General features: G+C 46.4%; 1 protein-coding gene across 1 annotated transcript in view; it reads left to right on the plus strand.

Annotated features, from left to right (window-relative positions):
- LOC147013529 (stromal cell-derived factor 2-like) overlaps positions 1-7,992 on the plus strand; it is a 13,988-nt gene extending 5,996 nt beyond the window's left edge. Inside the window, exons 2-3 of the mRNA XM_085855394.1 lie at positions 6,002-6,195; positions 6,293-7,992. Of these exons, the coding sequence (XP_085711520.1) occupies positions 6,002-6,195; positions 6,293-6,571 (473 nt within the window). The 3' untranslated portion in view covers positions 6,572-7,992. The remainder of the gene's footprint in view (positions 1-6,001; positions 6,196-6,292) is intronic.
- Positions 7,993-16,336: the final 8,344 nt, after the last annotated feature.

Here is a 16,336-nt window from a genome sequence, read left to right on the forward strand (position 1 = left end):
GGGAAATTTGTCAAAATCAGATCCAGAAGAGATGGAGTACCATTGGTTGAGATCCGGGTCGGGAAGTTGACCGATTGAGTCAGTCCCAATGAGTCACAGAAAGCTTTTGCTGATGTCCCATGGCAGGTGAGAGAGGTACCCACACCTTGCCAACTGGCGTGATGACAATTGAAGTCGCCACATAAGAGGAAGAGAGAGTTTGGATGAGAAGATAGAAGATGGTCCATGTTTTCGGATAGTGAGGTGTAGATGGAGTCATCACTGTTCGGTGGACGGTACAGTACACATATAAACATGAGGTGGGAGTGGAGGGGAAGCCGAAGCCAGAGGTATTCCTGGGGGTGTGGGGGAGTGAGAGCAGTGCAGGGAGAGTGAGGAATAGAGTCTTTGATGAAGAGAGCAACACCTCCACCAGGACGAGGCTCAGGTCTGTCATACCGTAAGAGGGAGTAACCAGGGAGAGATACTTGGGAGTCAGACACGTCTTGGGAGAGGAAAGTTTCTGTTAGGCAGATAATGTCTGGTTTGTCAGTGGCAACCTGCATGGAAAGATCTGAAAGGTTTGAGCGAAGGCCCCGGATATTTGAGGTCCACACTTTTAATGAAGAGGTAGGGGAGGAGGCTTTGGGTGCAGGAGGTGGAGGGGCGGGGGAGGGTAGGACGAGGGACGAGGGGGAGGTAAGGAGGGTTGCTGAAGGAGTGTGGGGTATTGCAGAATAGCGAGGGGAGGGGGCCGAATGAGGAGGAGAAAAGGCTCTGTGGTGCTGGGAGAGAGGGGGGACAAGAGACAAGGAAGATGGCAGTTGAGGATTTGAGGAGGTGGAGTGAAGAGATGGAGGTGAGAGGGCAGTGGAGGGAGGCAGGTTGGTGGATGAGAGGGGGGCAACTTAGAGAAGGAAGAGTGAGGGGGATGAAAGGTGGGAGAAAGGTGAGGGGGAATTTTTGAAAGAGGTGAGAGGGAGGCTTGGAGGGAGAAGAGTGGGATGGTTGCTTTGAGAGTGAGAGTGAGGGGTGAGGGGGTGAGTTGGCACTGAAGTTGGAAAAAAGAATGGTTGATGGAAAGCGAGCATCCATGGCAAACTGTGGTTTTTAAAAGTTTTAGGTCAGAGATGCGATTTAACACAATTCTTGATGGATGCAATGAAGGCGAATTCAGAGCATGGAGAGAAGAAGCGCTGTAATAGTTGGATTTTTTAGGCAAGGAATGAAGGAGAGGTCGAAATGAGAGCAGTCTGTTAAAATAGCAGAAGAGTAGTGCATTGTGAAACAGTAAAGAGTACCACATGTGTGAGAGAGGAAGATGAAGCATTATAAGATCGTTTTTGTTGTTAATATTAATGTATGAGAGAGTTCAACAGATTAGGTCATGGAAGTGTAAAAAAAAAAAAAAAGAAATCGAGGAAGACGAGGAGGAAGTTAAGAGGAAGAAGAAGTAGCAGAATCGGGAGAAGTTGAGCGTGTTGTTGTTGTTGTTGTTGGGTATATATATATATATTATTTTTTTTTTTTTTTTTGAGATAAGAAAGAGATTAGTTGGGAGAATGGGGGATGTTTGGAAAGTGGGGAAGATGAAAATTGAAGGTAATGGGGAGGATAGAAATTGAAGGAAATGGGGAGAAAAACAAACAAACAAACAAAAAAAAACGATCGAACACCAAGTGGAACCGGTAGGCCTCAAGCCTAGGACTAGGCCTCAAACACCAGGTAAGAACGTCGACATAAATACTCACAAAATAGCACGATTTTTGAAACAAAACCGAACTAGGAACACACATTAACATGTAGGTGAGAAAATTAAACAGTTAAAACGGGACAAAAAACAACCGGAACTTAACTTTGAGAATGTCAGCAGGGAGCCCCGAAGGAGACCTCTTGCCGCTCAAAAACCGGAACCGGAAGTCCTTTCTCCTCCTCCTCCCTCTTCTCCTCCCCTCCCTCTTCTCCTCCCCTCCCTCTTCTCCTCCTCCTCCCTCTTCTCCTCCTCCTCCCTCTTCTCCTCCTCCTCACTCTTCTCCTCCTCCTCCCTCTTCTCCTCCTCCTCCCTCTTCTCCTCCTCCTCACTCTTCTCCTCCTCCTCACTCTTCTCCTCCTCCTCCCTCTTCTCCTCCTCCTCACTCTTCTCCTCCTCCTCCCTCTTCTCCTCCTCCTCCCTCTTCTCCTCCCCCTCCTTCTTCTCCTCCTCCTCCCTCTTCTCCTCCTCCTCCCTCTTCTCCTCCTCCTCCCTCTTCTCCTCCTCCTCACTCTTCTCCTCCTCCTCCCTCTTCTCCTCCTCCTCCCTCTTCTCCTCCTCCTCCCTCTTCTCCTCCTCCTCCTCCTCCCTCTTCTTCTCCTCCTCCTCCTCCCTCTTCTCCTCCTCCTCCTCCCTCTTCTCCTCCTCCTCCTCCCTCTTCTCCTCCTCCTCCTCCCTCTTCTCCTCCTCCTCCTCCCTCTTCTCCTCCTCCTCCTCCCTCTTCTCCTCCTCCTCCTCCCTCTTCTCCTCCTCCTCCTCCCTCTTCTCCTCCTCCTCCTCCCTCTTCTCCTCCTCCTCCTCCCTCTTCTCCTCCTCCTCCTCCTCCTGACACTTCCCTCTAAATGCTTCTCGTTATTAACCAACATGCCATGCTTGTGCCTTGGATGAGTTGTATATTTGTTAAAATGGTATTTTGAGTGGTGAGGAGCACTATCACTATCATGGTGAATATGGTGCATCATCAGGTGTGGAACATGGGATTATTTATTTATTTGTTTATTTTAAACCAGTTTAGAACGTGTTCTCCTATGGCATGAGTGCGTTGGGTCGTGGTGGGAATGGCGTTGGGAGCTCCGTCGTCACGGCCCTTTTGATGGCCTCCACATCAGGAAATCGGGTCCCCTTGATCACCCCCTTGAGCTTGGGGAATAGGAAAAAAATCACAAGGGGTGAAGCCTGGCGAATACAGGGGATGCTCCAGAGTCGGCACGTTCCTCTCCGCCAGAAACTGTCAGATGCTCAGGGCACTGTAAGCAGGGGTGTTGTGGTGGAGCACCCAGGCGTTGTTCTCCCACAGATCCCTCTTCTTGTCCCGGACTGATCTCATGAGGAACCGGAAGATTTCCTTGTACACGTATTGATTCACTGTTTGACCCTGTGGTAGAAACTCGAAGTGGATGATGCCCTTGATGTCAAAAAACGCGATGAGCATCACCTTGACCTTCGACATCCTTGCTTTCTTTGGTCTTGGTGATGCCGGACTTTTCCACTGACGACTCTGCTGTTTGATCTCGGGATCGTATTCGAATATCCACGATTCATCGCCAGTAATGACTCTCTCCCGAGCAGGTCTGGATCGTCCTCGAGGCGCTCGATAATGTCTTGACAGACATTGACTCTGCTGTTTCTGGTCCTCGGACAACAGCTTGGGGACCATCTTTGCGCACACCTTGCGCATTTCGAAATTTTCAGTGATGATGCTCCATACAGTGTCCTTGTTGATGGAAAGTTCCTCAGCAATCATCCGCACCGTGAGTCGACGATTTGCGTGCACCATCTGCTTCACACACTCAATGTTGTCCGTCATTCTGCTCGTTGAAGGTCTTCCAGACCGTAGATCATCTTCAACCTCCTCCCGTCCCTCTTTGAACCTCTTGTGCCATTCAGATGCACGTGTACGTGACATGGTTTCTTCCCCGTAGACTTGCTGCAGCATTGCAAAGGATTCGGAAGGTGTTTTGCCAAGCTTGGCAAGAAACTTCAGATTGGTTCTCTGCTCACGACTCCAAGCACGATGGCTCAGACTAGACAATGTGTAAAGCACGACCTGTTCAAAAATCACACAGTGAGCGCAGTCAACCATCACCAATCATATATATATATTGCTGGAATGTTGCGAAAGACTGTGATGCAACCCATTCATTCAAGTTGTGTAAGTGGAGCACACAGCAGGCTGTCCCGTTACTTTTTAGACGGACCTCCTATACACACACGCACACACACGAAATGGACCCTGTGGGTCTATTTTCGGTCCTCAGACCAGGAGAGAAAGGCGAGCTGGGGACCAGGGCCTAGCCGGGTACCTCCCCGCCTCGTGCGGTTTCACCGGACTCGCACTTGTGGAGCTCGGAGTCCGTGGACGGGAACGGGGATCCCAGCTCGAGCGCTCCAATGCAAGCCACCACGGTGGCACTCAAACCCACGACCCAGAGTCCACTGGCCCACGACCTGGCTGCTCGGTCACCAACACCACGAGGAGCCACCGCAAAGGACCGTAGACCGCTCGAACCACGACCGCAGACCGCTCGAACCAAGACCGTAGAACAAGCCAATCGACACAAACAATGCTCACCACTCAACTTATTCCTCGGCATTTTTGGCTTCTCATTGGCTGGGGCGTGCGTGCGATGCTCGCCCTTGGTTCATTGGGCAGAGGAAACACTCCATACCCTTTTTTGGAGCGGGGCTCCGATCTGAGGAGATGGAAGCCCCGCCCACGTCTGTGCTCGGCGCGCATGCGCGTGAGGAAGGCCGATGGTGGCAGGAACGAAGGGGGGATGTTGTTGTTGTTGATGTATAAAAACCTTACTAAAAATAACTTGGCGCACACACAAAACTCCCATTAGACAGAAGGAGGGATTCCAACTATAAACACATACTTATCAAAATAACTAAGCTTAGGGACTGCTGTCTGTTTGTGTGCAAATGGCTGCCAGATTCGTAACAATACACCACCGCCATTGAAGTTCTGCAAGACTGGAGGTTCTTGGAAGTATTGAGAAGGTGATTTGTGTTTAAGTGTATAATTACATTTAAATGAAATAATGATTCGTGTTAAATGTGTACAAATAAATTGATCCTGGAATTCACCGCCGTTTTACCGAGTGTCTATTACATCACCTTATCGAACACGTTGCATTAGTTATCGGTGCCTGTTGTTTGTGTCCATTATAACATGCTTGAAAACGGGAAGTTTCCTGTTTGGAATGATTTTCAATTTTGTTGGACTGCCAGGCAGGCAGATGGTGAAAACTGTCTTTTCACTCCTCTGTGCGCATGCACAATCGGGACAAATTCAGAGACGGTGCACGTGAAAACGAAAGACTTGTCTTCCTGGTCATGTTCTTATTCGTGTTCGAAATATAACATTCAATTCAAACGAGCAGTTCCCCGATCATAAACTGATGGGATGGATGTGAACCAATTGCTTGACTCCGCTTTTCGCTTCGCGTGCACGGGGTAATGACTGGGGGAATTATCCCATCCATAATGATCCGTTCTTCGCTCGGAACACAAAAATGGAGAAACTAAAGCAAGAAGCTTTTGAAACTTCCTGGAATCTGCTGTTTGAATGTAGATTTCCCCCCCCCCCCTTCTGGCATCCTCGCATGATGGGCTCACAGGATGGTGTCGAAGTACACACACTCGTCTCTCAGCTGTCTGGCTTGCGTTTTAATCCCGACCCAGTTATAAACTGTTGTCCCGGTGTTTCACAGGCAGGCTGATTCATCAATGCGTGTGCCGTCCTTCAGATAGACGTGAAACTGGACGTCCCGTATGCCGGCATTAGTTGGTGGACGTGAAAGATCCCACGGTTTCCTTCGCGAAGAGTAGGTGAGCTATCGCCTGCACCCTGGAACAAATTTCAAATTCCTGCCCTAACCAGCAGAGGGCATTGCATCAGCGGGGCACAGCCACACCCTCGGCCAATGATGCTACCCCACAGCCTTGTGCTACATGTGAAAGGAAGAATTCCCACATGATGTGTAGCCGTGAACTGCAAATCCTCCGGGCTTCTTTTGTTCTCCATTTATCTTTCACCTGCACGCTTGCGACTTTCACGTGGTTGTGAGACCCATAAGTACATTTTAATATGTCCATTGGTTTTCTTTCACCACCAAAGTATGCAGAAGCCAGGTAGAGAACGAATTGTCACTTTTATCTCCAAAAATGCTTCTTGTTAAATTCCTTGTTGATGTGCAGGTGTAAATTTTCAGCAACGTTGTAAGTTCAGTGGTAATCAATGATTAATATCTAATTGTTCACTTTCAGGTAGTGGACAGCAGTCTGTAACAGCGGTGAAGGAAGCAGATGATGGCAACAGCTACTGGCGACTGCGTGGAGTGAATGCCGATTGCCAGAGGGGAGAGCCCGTGGCTTGTGGTCAAGTTTTGCGGTTGACCCACATGAACACGGGACGAAACTTGCACAGCCACCATTTTTCATCTCCACTTTCTGGACAACAGGTAATTGGGACCATAAGACCTGCATTTATTCCTCCCCATGAAACGTTCATCCGACCACCACGTGACCGTTTAATTCTTGTCTTTCCTTTATTCCCAGGAAGTTAGTGCATTTGGTGAAGGAGGAGAAGGTGATCAGCTGGACCACTGGGTTGTCGAATGTTCTGGGAAACACTGGCGTCGTTCTGAAACGGTAAAGTTCAAGCATCTGGTGACTGGCGTCTGGCTCTCCGTTAGTGGCGAGCAGTACGGCCGACCAATCAGTGGGCAGCGGGAAGTAAGCGGAGCTAGCTCACCAAGTCAACACAGCTCTTGGAAAGCGATGGAGGGGGTGTTTCTACAAGCCCAGGCAGAACACGCATCACATACCGAATTGTAGCGACACCAAGAAGTCAAAACACAGGAACCTCTATTCATGATTCCAGAATTGAAATCATAAGTTGTTCTCGCATCATGCTGAGTAATAAGAAACATCATCATTTTGGAGTTATCCTTTCTTTTTTCTTTCCTTCCCCCCCCCCCCCCCATGACAACACATTTGTGGTTACTTTATCAATAGTTAAGAGGTATTTCTTGATGTCCCTCTACTTTCTAATTTATATGGTTACACAATCTCATCTATTTAAACCCAGAAGTGAAAATGTTTTGATTACAAGCCTGTTTTTTAACATAGACCTAATTTTTCCCCAACATCACCATCTGCTTTAAATTCATCTTTTTTTTTGCTGAACACTGGGCTCTATTAGGAGCCATGATTTGTGTAAGTATATGTTACAATAAACCCTAGCTACAAGCTCTTCGAAAGATGGAAAGACGGTCAAACTTTTTCCCAATTTGAGACAAAGCTGGCCACCGTACGCCATCCCATAAATTTGTGCTCTACATGTCAAATCATGAAGAAAAAAAAAAAATCTTAAGTTTTATTTTTCTTAATTTATCATTCTATTGGTCAATGAGCAGAAGTTCACAGAGTGGAGCAGTAGTGTGGAATAAGTGTAAAGCTTGCAGGTCATCTTGTATTGGTGGTACAGGAAAAAAAAAATGATCTCGAGTGAACGTCCACAAGGGGAAAATGTCTTTCGCAAAACTCTCCATCCACTTAACCCTTGTATAACATCGTCAGTTCAATATCAAAAAGATAGGACTTCGAATGTGAATATGTTTGTCCAACCTTTTGTGAAAGAGAACTTGTGTGATGCTACACGTCCATAATTGTGTACCAGGTAAATAAACTGTAATTGAAATGTCGGTGTTTGACAGCCGAATGACGTCGCTTAAATTTCTAGAGGAGGAGAAGTACTCTTTTTGTATCTATTGGTAGAGGAGCTTGGTTAGGGTTAGTCTATCAGTTTTGGCCAAGAACAGCACTAGGGGATTTGAACCTGGGCTTTTGTTTAAGGGGAAATGGATTGACTACTTCCCTGGGTGATGGGAAAGCCAAACAGGTGAACCCACGTTTTGTTTTTCTATTTTTAATTCACCAGATGCTTCAGGAAATTAAAAGCTATAAGAGAACAAAAATTGAAGAAAGGAACTTATGGAGTTGGCATGGCAGACTGTTTTATGTAAATTTAATGAGGTCATAACTGAAGGTCTCGTTAACCCCTTCCATACGACATAGTACCGATGATAAACATCATTCCTGTCATCCTGATCTCCATGCTCTTCAATGGACTTTTGCTGAGTGGATGACCAACCTTTTGATCGCAGGCAGCATAGAAACCTGATTGAAATGTCCTTAACACAATGACCGTGGATGTGTTTACCTCTTCAATCGATATAAAAAGTTTTCAAAGCTGAGTGTGTTTTTGTTTTGTTAAAACTTTCCAGGTGGATATCATCTCAACTCGACCAAAGCATGGATAGCTTATTTACCTGAGGCTTGCTGACATGGCTGTGGTTGTGGTAATGATGCAATTATGTGAATTTGTGAAACAAAACTATGGGAAATTGCCCAACAGCAATAAATGATGATGCAGTGTACGACTAATTTTACAATAATGTAGACTAAGTGGGGGTGACCGTTATCGTAATCAGAAAAGTTGGATTAGTACCAATCTAGTGTATTGAGTGTTGGAGATGTATGATTAGTTCTCCATCCTATAGAAACACCATGACGTCACCGCCACATTGTGTTATACTGTGACCCCGGGGAGGCATCTCGCAGTGTGAATCAAGTCTTATGGGCAAAGGTTCAAAAAGTCACAGAAACAGAAAATAGCAGAGCTATTTCACCTGAATTGGAGCTCATTGGTTCAGCATGATTCTCAAAATTGTCTGCTTGGCCTGAACTTAAATCCCATTCTTCCCTCCAGCCCTTCCAAACAGCCGTTCACCACCACCTCTTATCTTCCCCCATCCAAAACCTCGATCTCTTCTACTGCCGTTAATCCACCCCAAACCCACCTCCTTCAAATTCCCTGCAATGTCCATCTTGTGTACCCCATGTTCCCCACCCCATCCCTCTCCCTTCCACAGATCTCCTAATGTCTCTGCTCCCCATTGTTTTGTGCTTCCCTCCCCCCCCCTCGTCTCATGCCCCCCTTGTTGTGCGTTGTGCTCGTTCTCATATGAGCCTAGAAAATGTAGACAAAAAACTTCCACTCGATAATATATGATCCCCAAACTCTGCATAGGAAGTGTGGAAGAACTGAAATGAACTCGATTTCCACTCAGGTTCAGCTTTGCAAAGGAGAATCTTTAATACATTACGTATGTGCGCACGTCATATGGGAGAAATCTTCATCAATGGAACTCAAAAAAAATGTCCCAATCCAAGCCTTATATATGGAAGCAGGGACGAGTGGGGGAAATGATTGAACAAGCAGGATAAAAGAGAAATAGCCTTTCATCTGGGAAAGAGAAACTTTTTCCCGAAGTTTGAAATCGAAATAACTGCCTTCTGCTACTGGGTAAGGAGTGAAACGGTCTAAACAACGTTCCAATAGGCAAGGCCCAAGTACAGCCAATCAGGAAAGAGCACAAACAGCCCCTTCAAGGTCCTACAGGGTTTGGAGGTACAGACCGTTACACGGATCAAGGGAGTGAATCATTACTTCGGCATGTTCTCAGCGTGGATAAAGAATGTCATTACATTCTGACATTCTGACTGGCACTGCTCACAGGACATCAGCAGCTTTTACAATGCGTCCACACAAAAGCCATGCATTGTATTCATTAAATTTGTGAACTAAATGAGAAATATCTCAAGTTAATCATGTACTAATTGATACACTTGTCTTCCTGGACCTGATGCAACATTCCGGGTTGTTACATAGTTTTAATTAAAAAAATGACAAATCAATATCAACTGAAGATTTTTCTGTATGTTTTACAGAAATGTATGTTCTGTATGTTTTATAGAAGGCAAATGCAACAGAATACATGGATAACTAGAAGGGCACTCGGTGGAACGCACATCTCCGCCATGTAATGCCTGATCTATGAGAACATATTGGGCCTAATACATTTTTGAAATATCATGCCACATCTCTCAATGGTGAAGAATCACTTTCAAAATTAAATAATTCTTGCATCCAGATCCAGATTCGGATCTTCACCAAAATCGAATAAATTCATCATGGTCATACACACAACCTGTCCACCAAGTCTCATCCGAATCCATCCATAACTTTTTGAGATACCATGCTCTATATTAGTTGAGCCCTATCAATGGTGAAGAATCACTGAAAAAAATTATCATATCTGGATCTGGATTCAGATCTTCACCAAAATTGAATAAATTCTTTCTTGTTACACAACCAATGTGTTCACCAAGTTTCGTCCGAATCCGTCCACAACTTTTTGGGATATCGTGTTATGTATCGTTTTTGTCCCCATCACTCAATGGTGAAGAATCACTCAAAAAATTATAATAGTCGTCAGATCCGGACCTTCATCAACATCTAATCAGTTCGTCCTTGTTACACATCTAACCTGCCCACCAAATTTCATCTGGAACCATCCACAACTTTTTGAGATATCCTGCACCCACACAGATAAACAAACAAGAAAAGACGTCGTGCAGAGCACGATACTTGCAAAATCCACCCCCCTCTCAAAAGGTTTCCATGGATACATCAAATTGTCCATTTAATTTACATTAAAATTGACAATTTTAATGTAAATTGAGAAAACAACCAAGACACACACCGAGGGAGGCCATGTGTATGCGTAAAGTTTCGCCTCGATCTGTTCAGCCACTTCAGAGAAGAAACTTTTTGAAGGTTTTTAGATTTTAAAAAACAATATGGCTGCCAAATTACGTGACCGATGATGTCATCAAAGTTTTTTTTTCCGTGGACCATTTTATCCCAAGATGACCCTCAAAAATTTTCACACTGATCAGATGTAGCGTTTTACATATGCGATTTTGACATCATAACGAAGGCACATATGATGTCATAAAAATGCACACACATTCCCCATGAGGAGTACTTGCTGTGTGCAAAGTTTCAAATTTTTCCTTGGTGAGATTTCAAAGATACAGAGGTCCAAAGTTTTTCTGTTTTCCCCAAAAAACAATAAAGAAAACAATATGGCTGCCACACCACGTGACCAACGACGCCATAATTATGATTAAAACATTCTACATGAGTCGTCGCACCTATGGTGAAAATTTCGTCTCAAGCGGTTGTCGAGAAAAACATGAAAGTTCTATGCGGATAAACAGACAAGAAAAAGACGTCGTGCAGAGCACGATACTTGTAAAATCCACCCCCGCCCCTCCCCAAAGCTTGTCATGGACACATCAAATTGTCCATTTCATTAAAATTGACAATGTTAATCAAAGCTCAGGTCAATCGGATGAAAATTGATGATTTTTCAGTTGAAAATTGATTTTAGAAGTTTGACCTTGAGCTGACCTTTGACCTTTTGATCTCAAAAATAGTTGGTTTCCCAATTCAGTGATGGACTATGCAAATACTGTTCAAATTTTAAGTCAATCGGATGAAAAATGACGATTTCAAAAGCTCGACCTGAAGATGATCTTTGATCTCAAGAAACAATATGGCTTTGATCTCAAAATCAATAGGCTTCTCAATTGAGACGACCTCAACAACTTGATGAAGTTTCATGAAGATCGGTTTATAGTTGTGACCTGTAGGCGAATGACAGACAGAATAACAAAATCGTCGAATCAATACACCGACTTGTAAAATCTTCGATTCTGACGTCAAAAAAAAAATCTTTCATTTTGCAAGTAACAAACTGTGGGACCCAAACACAATACCCTCTCTTTTAGCGAGGGGAACTATCCGGCTGAACCAACAACTCATTCCAAAGAAGAAAAAAAATGTCAGAATTTAACTTTGTGTGCTCTGCTTGTTTACTGGCCACACACTGGACTCTGCTTGTTCAATGGCCACACACTGAGCTCTGCTTGCTCAATGGCCACACACTGGACTCTGCTTGTTCAATGGCCACACACTGAGCTCTGCTTGCTCAATGGCCACACACTGAGCTCTGCTTGCTCAATGGCCACACACTGGACTCTGCTTGTTCAATGGCCACACACTGGACTCTGCTTGTTCAATGGCCACACACTGAGCTCTGCTTGCTCAATGGCCACACACTGAGCTCTGCTTGCTCAATGGCCACACACTGGACTCTGCTTGCTCAATGGCCACACACTGAGCTCTGCTTGCAAATCTCTCAGGACAGTTTCAATCCATGGCTGTTTACGATGCCTGGGCCCTCGAGCTTCATTGCTTTGTTTACACCTTTGCTGGACATGATCACACCGAACAAGGTAGGCTTTTCACTAGTGTCGACTTTTTAAAATCTCTTCCCGGTTTTGAGCTCAGAATTCTATTTTTTTTTCATGGAAAAGTCATCTCATCCATCGTATCATGACCTCCACCACCACAGGGGGATGAATGGACATGATCTATTCATCCCGGTTTGTGTCTGTGAACACGATATCTCAAAAAGTTGTGAACAGATTCGGACAAAACTTGGTGGACTGATTGTGTGTGGAATAAGGACGAATTGATTCGATTTTGGTGAAGATCCAAATCCGGATCTGGATACTGGAGTTTTTAAAATCAGAAAGTGATTCTTCCCCATTGAGAGATGGAGCCAAAAACGATCGACAGTATATATCTCAAAAGGTTGTGGACAAGTTTTGACAAAACTGGGTGGATGAGTTGATTCGGTGACGAGAACAAGCCGATTCGATTTTAGTTCATATATGGCTCATCAGTGGGTGCAAGATGTAAACTGTTCAACCTGGTGGAGGTATGCGCTCTACGCTCTCTACAAATCTCTACAAATCAGAAACTTTTCTTTCAAAGAAACTTGCTCTCCCTCATCCGCAGATTTATCCCCTCTCGTCTTCAGTTGTCCTACCCATCCTCCCGCCCTTGGTTCACTGAAGCTTGTGGCGAGTCAGTTGTCCTGAAACAACTTGCCTTTGCCTCATGGAAAGCAAACCCAACTGAGGGTAATCTCAGTTCCTTCCATAAAACTCGGAACAAGTGTGTATCTACCCTCAGGAGAGCCAGAAAACAACTACTTTCTAAGCTCGTCTGAACTTTCAAACCTCTCTCCCTCCTCAAAATCCTGGTGGCATCTAAACAAATCTGTTTCTGGTGTATGTTCCCCCTCCATCCCCTCCCTTACCTCAAATGGCCGCACTGCTGATACCACACATGAAAAGGCTGAATGCCGAAACTCGGTGTTTGCATTGAAATCTTGTGTCCAAAACCCATCGCTTTATCTACCCACCTTACCCAGTCGCACCCAACTGTCCCTGGACTCTGTGTCCTTTTCTCCTGACAAGGTGGAGAGCTTGCTGTCAACCTCGACTCAGATTCTGCAACCGGTCCAGACGGCATCAGCCCACGTGCCCTGAAAACCTGCTCTTCTGCTCTTGCTCACCCTCTCTCTGTTCTATTCACCCTCTCATTTGCTCAAGGTCATCTGCCATCTGCTTGGAAATCAGCAAACATTACTGCCCTGCATAAAAAAGGTGTAAAAACAGATCCCTGCAACTGCAGACCAATCAGCCTTCTCCCAATCATCTATATATTAATACTGAAGGACCAATTTTGTGCTCCTCCTGGCGGTCGCGTCACGATTTTCTCAGTACTGTGACCTGGACTGAAAGAAACTTCGTACCTGTAAGAGTGCATCGCACATCGTGGCAATAGTCAACTTTCAACTCTGAAGCAGAATAAACACTTTTCGTTTTACATTCGTTTACACGGCGACGTGTGACGTCACCGCTGAGAGGCGTCAGGACGTCATGACATCATCGGTCATTCGCTGACGTCATTTCGTCTGTCGTCGACAGACCGTCACCGCTGAGAGGTGTAATTCCACTCCTCGAAAATAGCGTCTGCAATGTCCCTCGAAAATAGCGTCCCTCTTCTGCACATGCTGACTCCCTCAGAATGTGAATTTCACACAAAAAATGTAACAAGAAACATTGTATCTTCTATATATTAATACTGAAGGACCAATTTTGTGCTCCTTGCGGTCGCGTCACGTTTTTCTCGGTACTGTGACCTGGACTGAAAGAGACTTCGTACCTGAAAGAGTGCATCGCACATAGTGGCAAGAGTCAACTTTCAAATCTGAAGCAGAATAAACACTTTTCATTGAGACGGGGGCGAGGAGTGAAGAGGCGGGGGCGGGGGATGAAGAAAAGGGGGCAGGGAGTGAAGAGGCGGGGTGGGGGATGAAGAGATGGAGGCAGGGAGTGAAGAGGCGGGGGTGGGGGATGAAGAGATGGAGGCAGGGAGTGAAGAGGCGGGGTGGGGGATGAAGAGATGGAGGCAGGGAGTTAAGAGGCGGGGGTGGGGGATAAAGAGACGTAGGCAGGGAGTGAATGGGGTGGGGGATGAAGAGATGGAGGCAGGGAGTTAAGAGGCGGGGGTGGGGGATGAAGAGATGGAGGCAGGGAGTGAAGAGGCGGGGGTGGGGGATGAAGAGACAGGGGTGAGGAGTGAAGAGGCGGGGGCATGGGATGAAGAGACGGGGGCAGAGAGTGAAGAGGCGGGGGCAAGGTAAGCAATTTTTTGGGCGGGGGTAAGCAAATTGAAAGCGGGAGATGGGGGGAAATGGGGCGGGGGATGAGTGGGCGGGGGTTGGGGTGAATTAGGCGGGGTTGAGTGTGAGGGGTGGACAGGGGGCGGAGGCCCAGGGGCAAGTGAGGCCGGGAATCAAGAGACGGGGGACGGGGAGTGAAGAGGCAGTGGCGGGGCTGGGTAATTAAATTTTTGGGCGGGGGTAAGCAAATTGAAGGTGGGGGGTGGGAGGCGGGGGGAATGCGGCAGGGGCGGGGGATGAGTAGGAGGGGGCAAGCACGCCCTGTCCAGTCCATGTCCCTCGAGTGTGGGTGAGCTGGTGAGGGTGGTTGAATGAACGGAATCTGTCTGTGACGGGGTTTCGGCTAGTCAGCAAGGTTATGGAAGTACATGTTGCTTCTGCTCTCCCAACAATGGATGGAGGTCCTCAATGCCAGACAGGAAATCCGAGCCGTATCCCTGGACATATCACGTGCTTTTGACACAGTCTGGCACCCTGCCCTACTCACCAAACTCTCTTCCCATGGTATCCAAGGCCATCTCCATTCATGGCTCACAGACTTCCTCTCCTGTCGCAGTCAACGTGTGGTCCTAAATGGAGTTCTTTCATCCCCCCTTCCTGTCCAGGGTGGAGTTCCTCAAGGTAGCGTTCTGGGCCCTGTTCTTTTTCTGGTTTTCATCAACGATCTCTCCGACTCTCTGGAAAATCCTCTATATCTCTTTGCTGATGACTCCACCCTCTGCCGTACCATCTGTAATCCCTCAGACTGGCATGCAGCAGCTTCGTCGCTCACTGCAGATCTGAGTAAAATCACAAACTGGTCCAACACGTGGAACACGTCTTTCAATCCCGACAAATCTCCCACTCTCACTATGTCTCTCCGAAAGGACCGTTTAGAAAAAAACCCCATCCACTTTGTCAACAATTTTCTGGAAGAAGTCCTTTCTTCCAAGCTTCTGGGTCTCACTATCTGCCATGACCTTTCCTGGGAAAGCCACATTTCAAACCTCGCTTCCAAAGCCAGTCACCGACTGGGAATCCTCCGTTGTGCAAAGTCCTTCCTTGGCCCACCAGAGCTCCTGACCACTTACAAAGATTTCATCCGCAGCCTGATGGAGTGCGGCTCTCCCGTCTGGGCAGGTGCTCCTGCCTCCCACCTTTCTCAGCTTCACGTTGTGGAAACCAAGGCATTTCGGATCATTGGCATCTCCCGCAATGAGGCCGAGTCTTTGGGCCTCTCACCCTCTCTCACTGCAGGTTGGTCGGTGGTCTTTCTGTCTTCTACCGTCTCCTCTCCAGCCTCGCTCCCCCCCCCCCCGCTCTCTCCGCGATTTGTCCCCACCATATTTCCGCAGGGCGCTCAAGATCCGCCAACAACTCCCTTCTGGTAAAACTACCAAAATCACGAATCACTGCTCACCTTCACTCTTTCATTACCCTTTTTCCCGCCTTTGGAATAAACTCCCTCACTCTATTCATTCCCATTCTTCCCTCCAGGCCTTCAAAGCTGAGCTGCTCCAGATAAGAGCTGCTCACCACCACCTCTTATCCAAATCCTCGATCTTTTCTACCCCCGATAATCCACCCAAGCCCACCTCCTTCAAATTCCCTGCTTTCCTTCCTGAAAGTCCCTGTAATGTCCATCTTCTATTCCCCATGTTCCCCATCCCATCCCTCTCCCTTCCACAGATCTCCTAATGTCTCTGTTCCCCACTATTTTGCCCTTCCCACTCCTGCCCCTCTTGTCTCATGCCCCTTGCTGTGTGTTGTGTGTTAGCTCTCACACAAGCCTTGACAAGGTATCCCAAAAAATAAATAAATAGATATAGTGAAGGATATTTTGGAAACTGACTGTGCATGTTCGGCTTTCCATTTTTTTCCGGTGCTTGTGGACACATAGTTCCTTGGGATTTGAATATAATTAATAATAGTGAAATTCGGGATCTGGTGAAAATGGGAGCTAAATATAAGGAACCAGTAACAACCTTGGAGCTGCATTAGGTCTTCAATTGTGGATTCTGTCTCTAATTTTGTTAACAAAATGTGCACCAAGTTTAAGTTATCTGTAAACAGTTTTAATACACGGTTTAACAGAATTGTGGAAGTCCAA

Source organism: Eptatretus burgeri, chromosome 14, assembly GCF_056783735.1.
Source record: "Eptatretus burgeri isolate ZD-2024b chromosome 14, Ebu_testis_v1, whole genome shotgun sequence".
Lineage (NCBI taxonomy): Eukaryota > Metazoa > Chordata > Myxini > Myxiniformes > Myxinidae > Eptatretus > Eptatretus burgeri.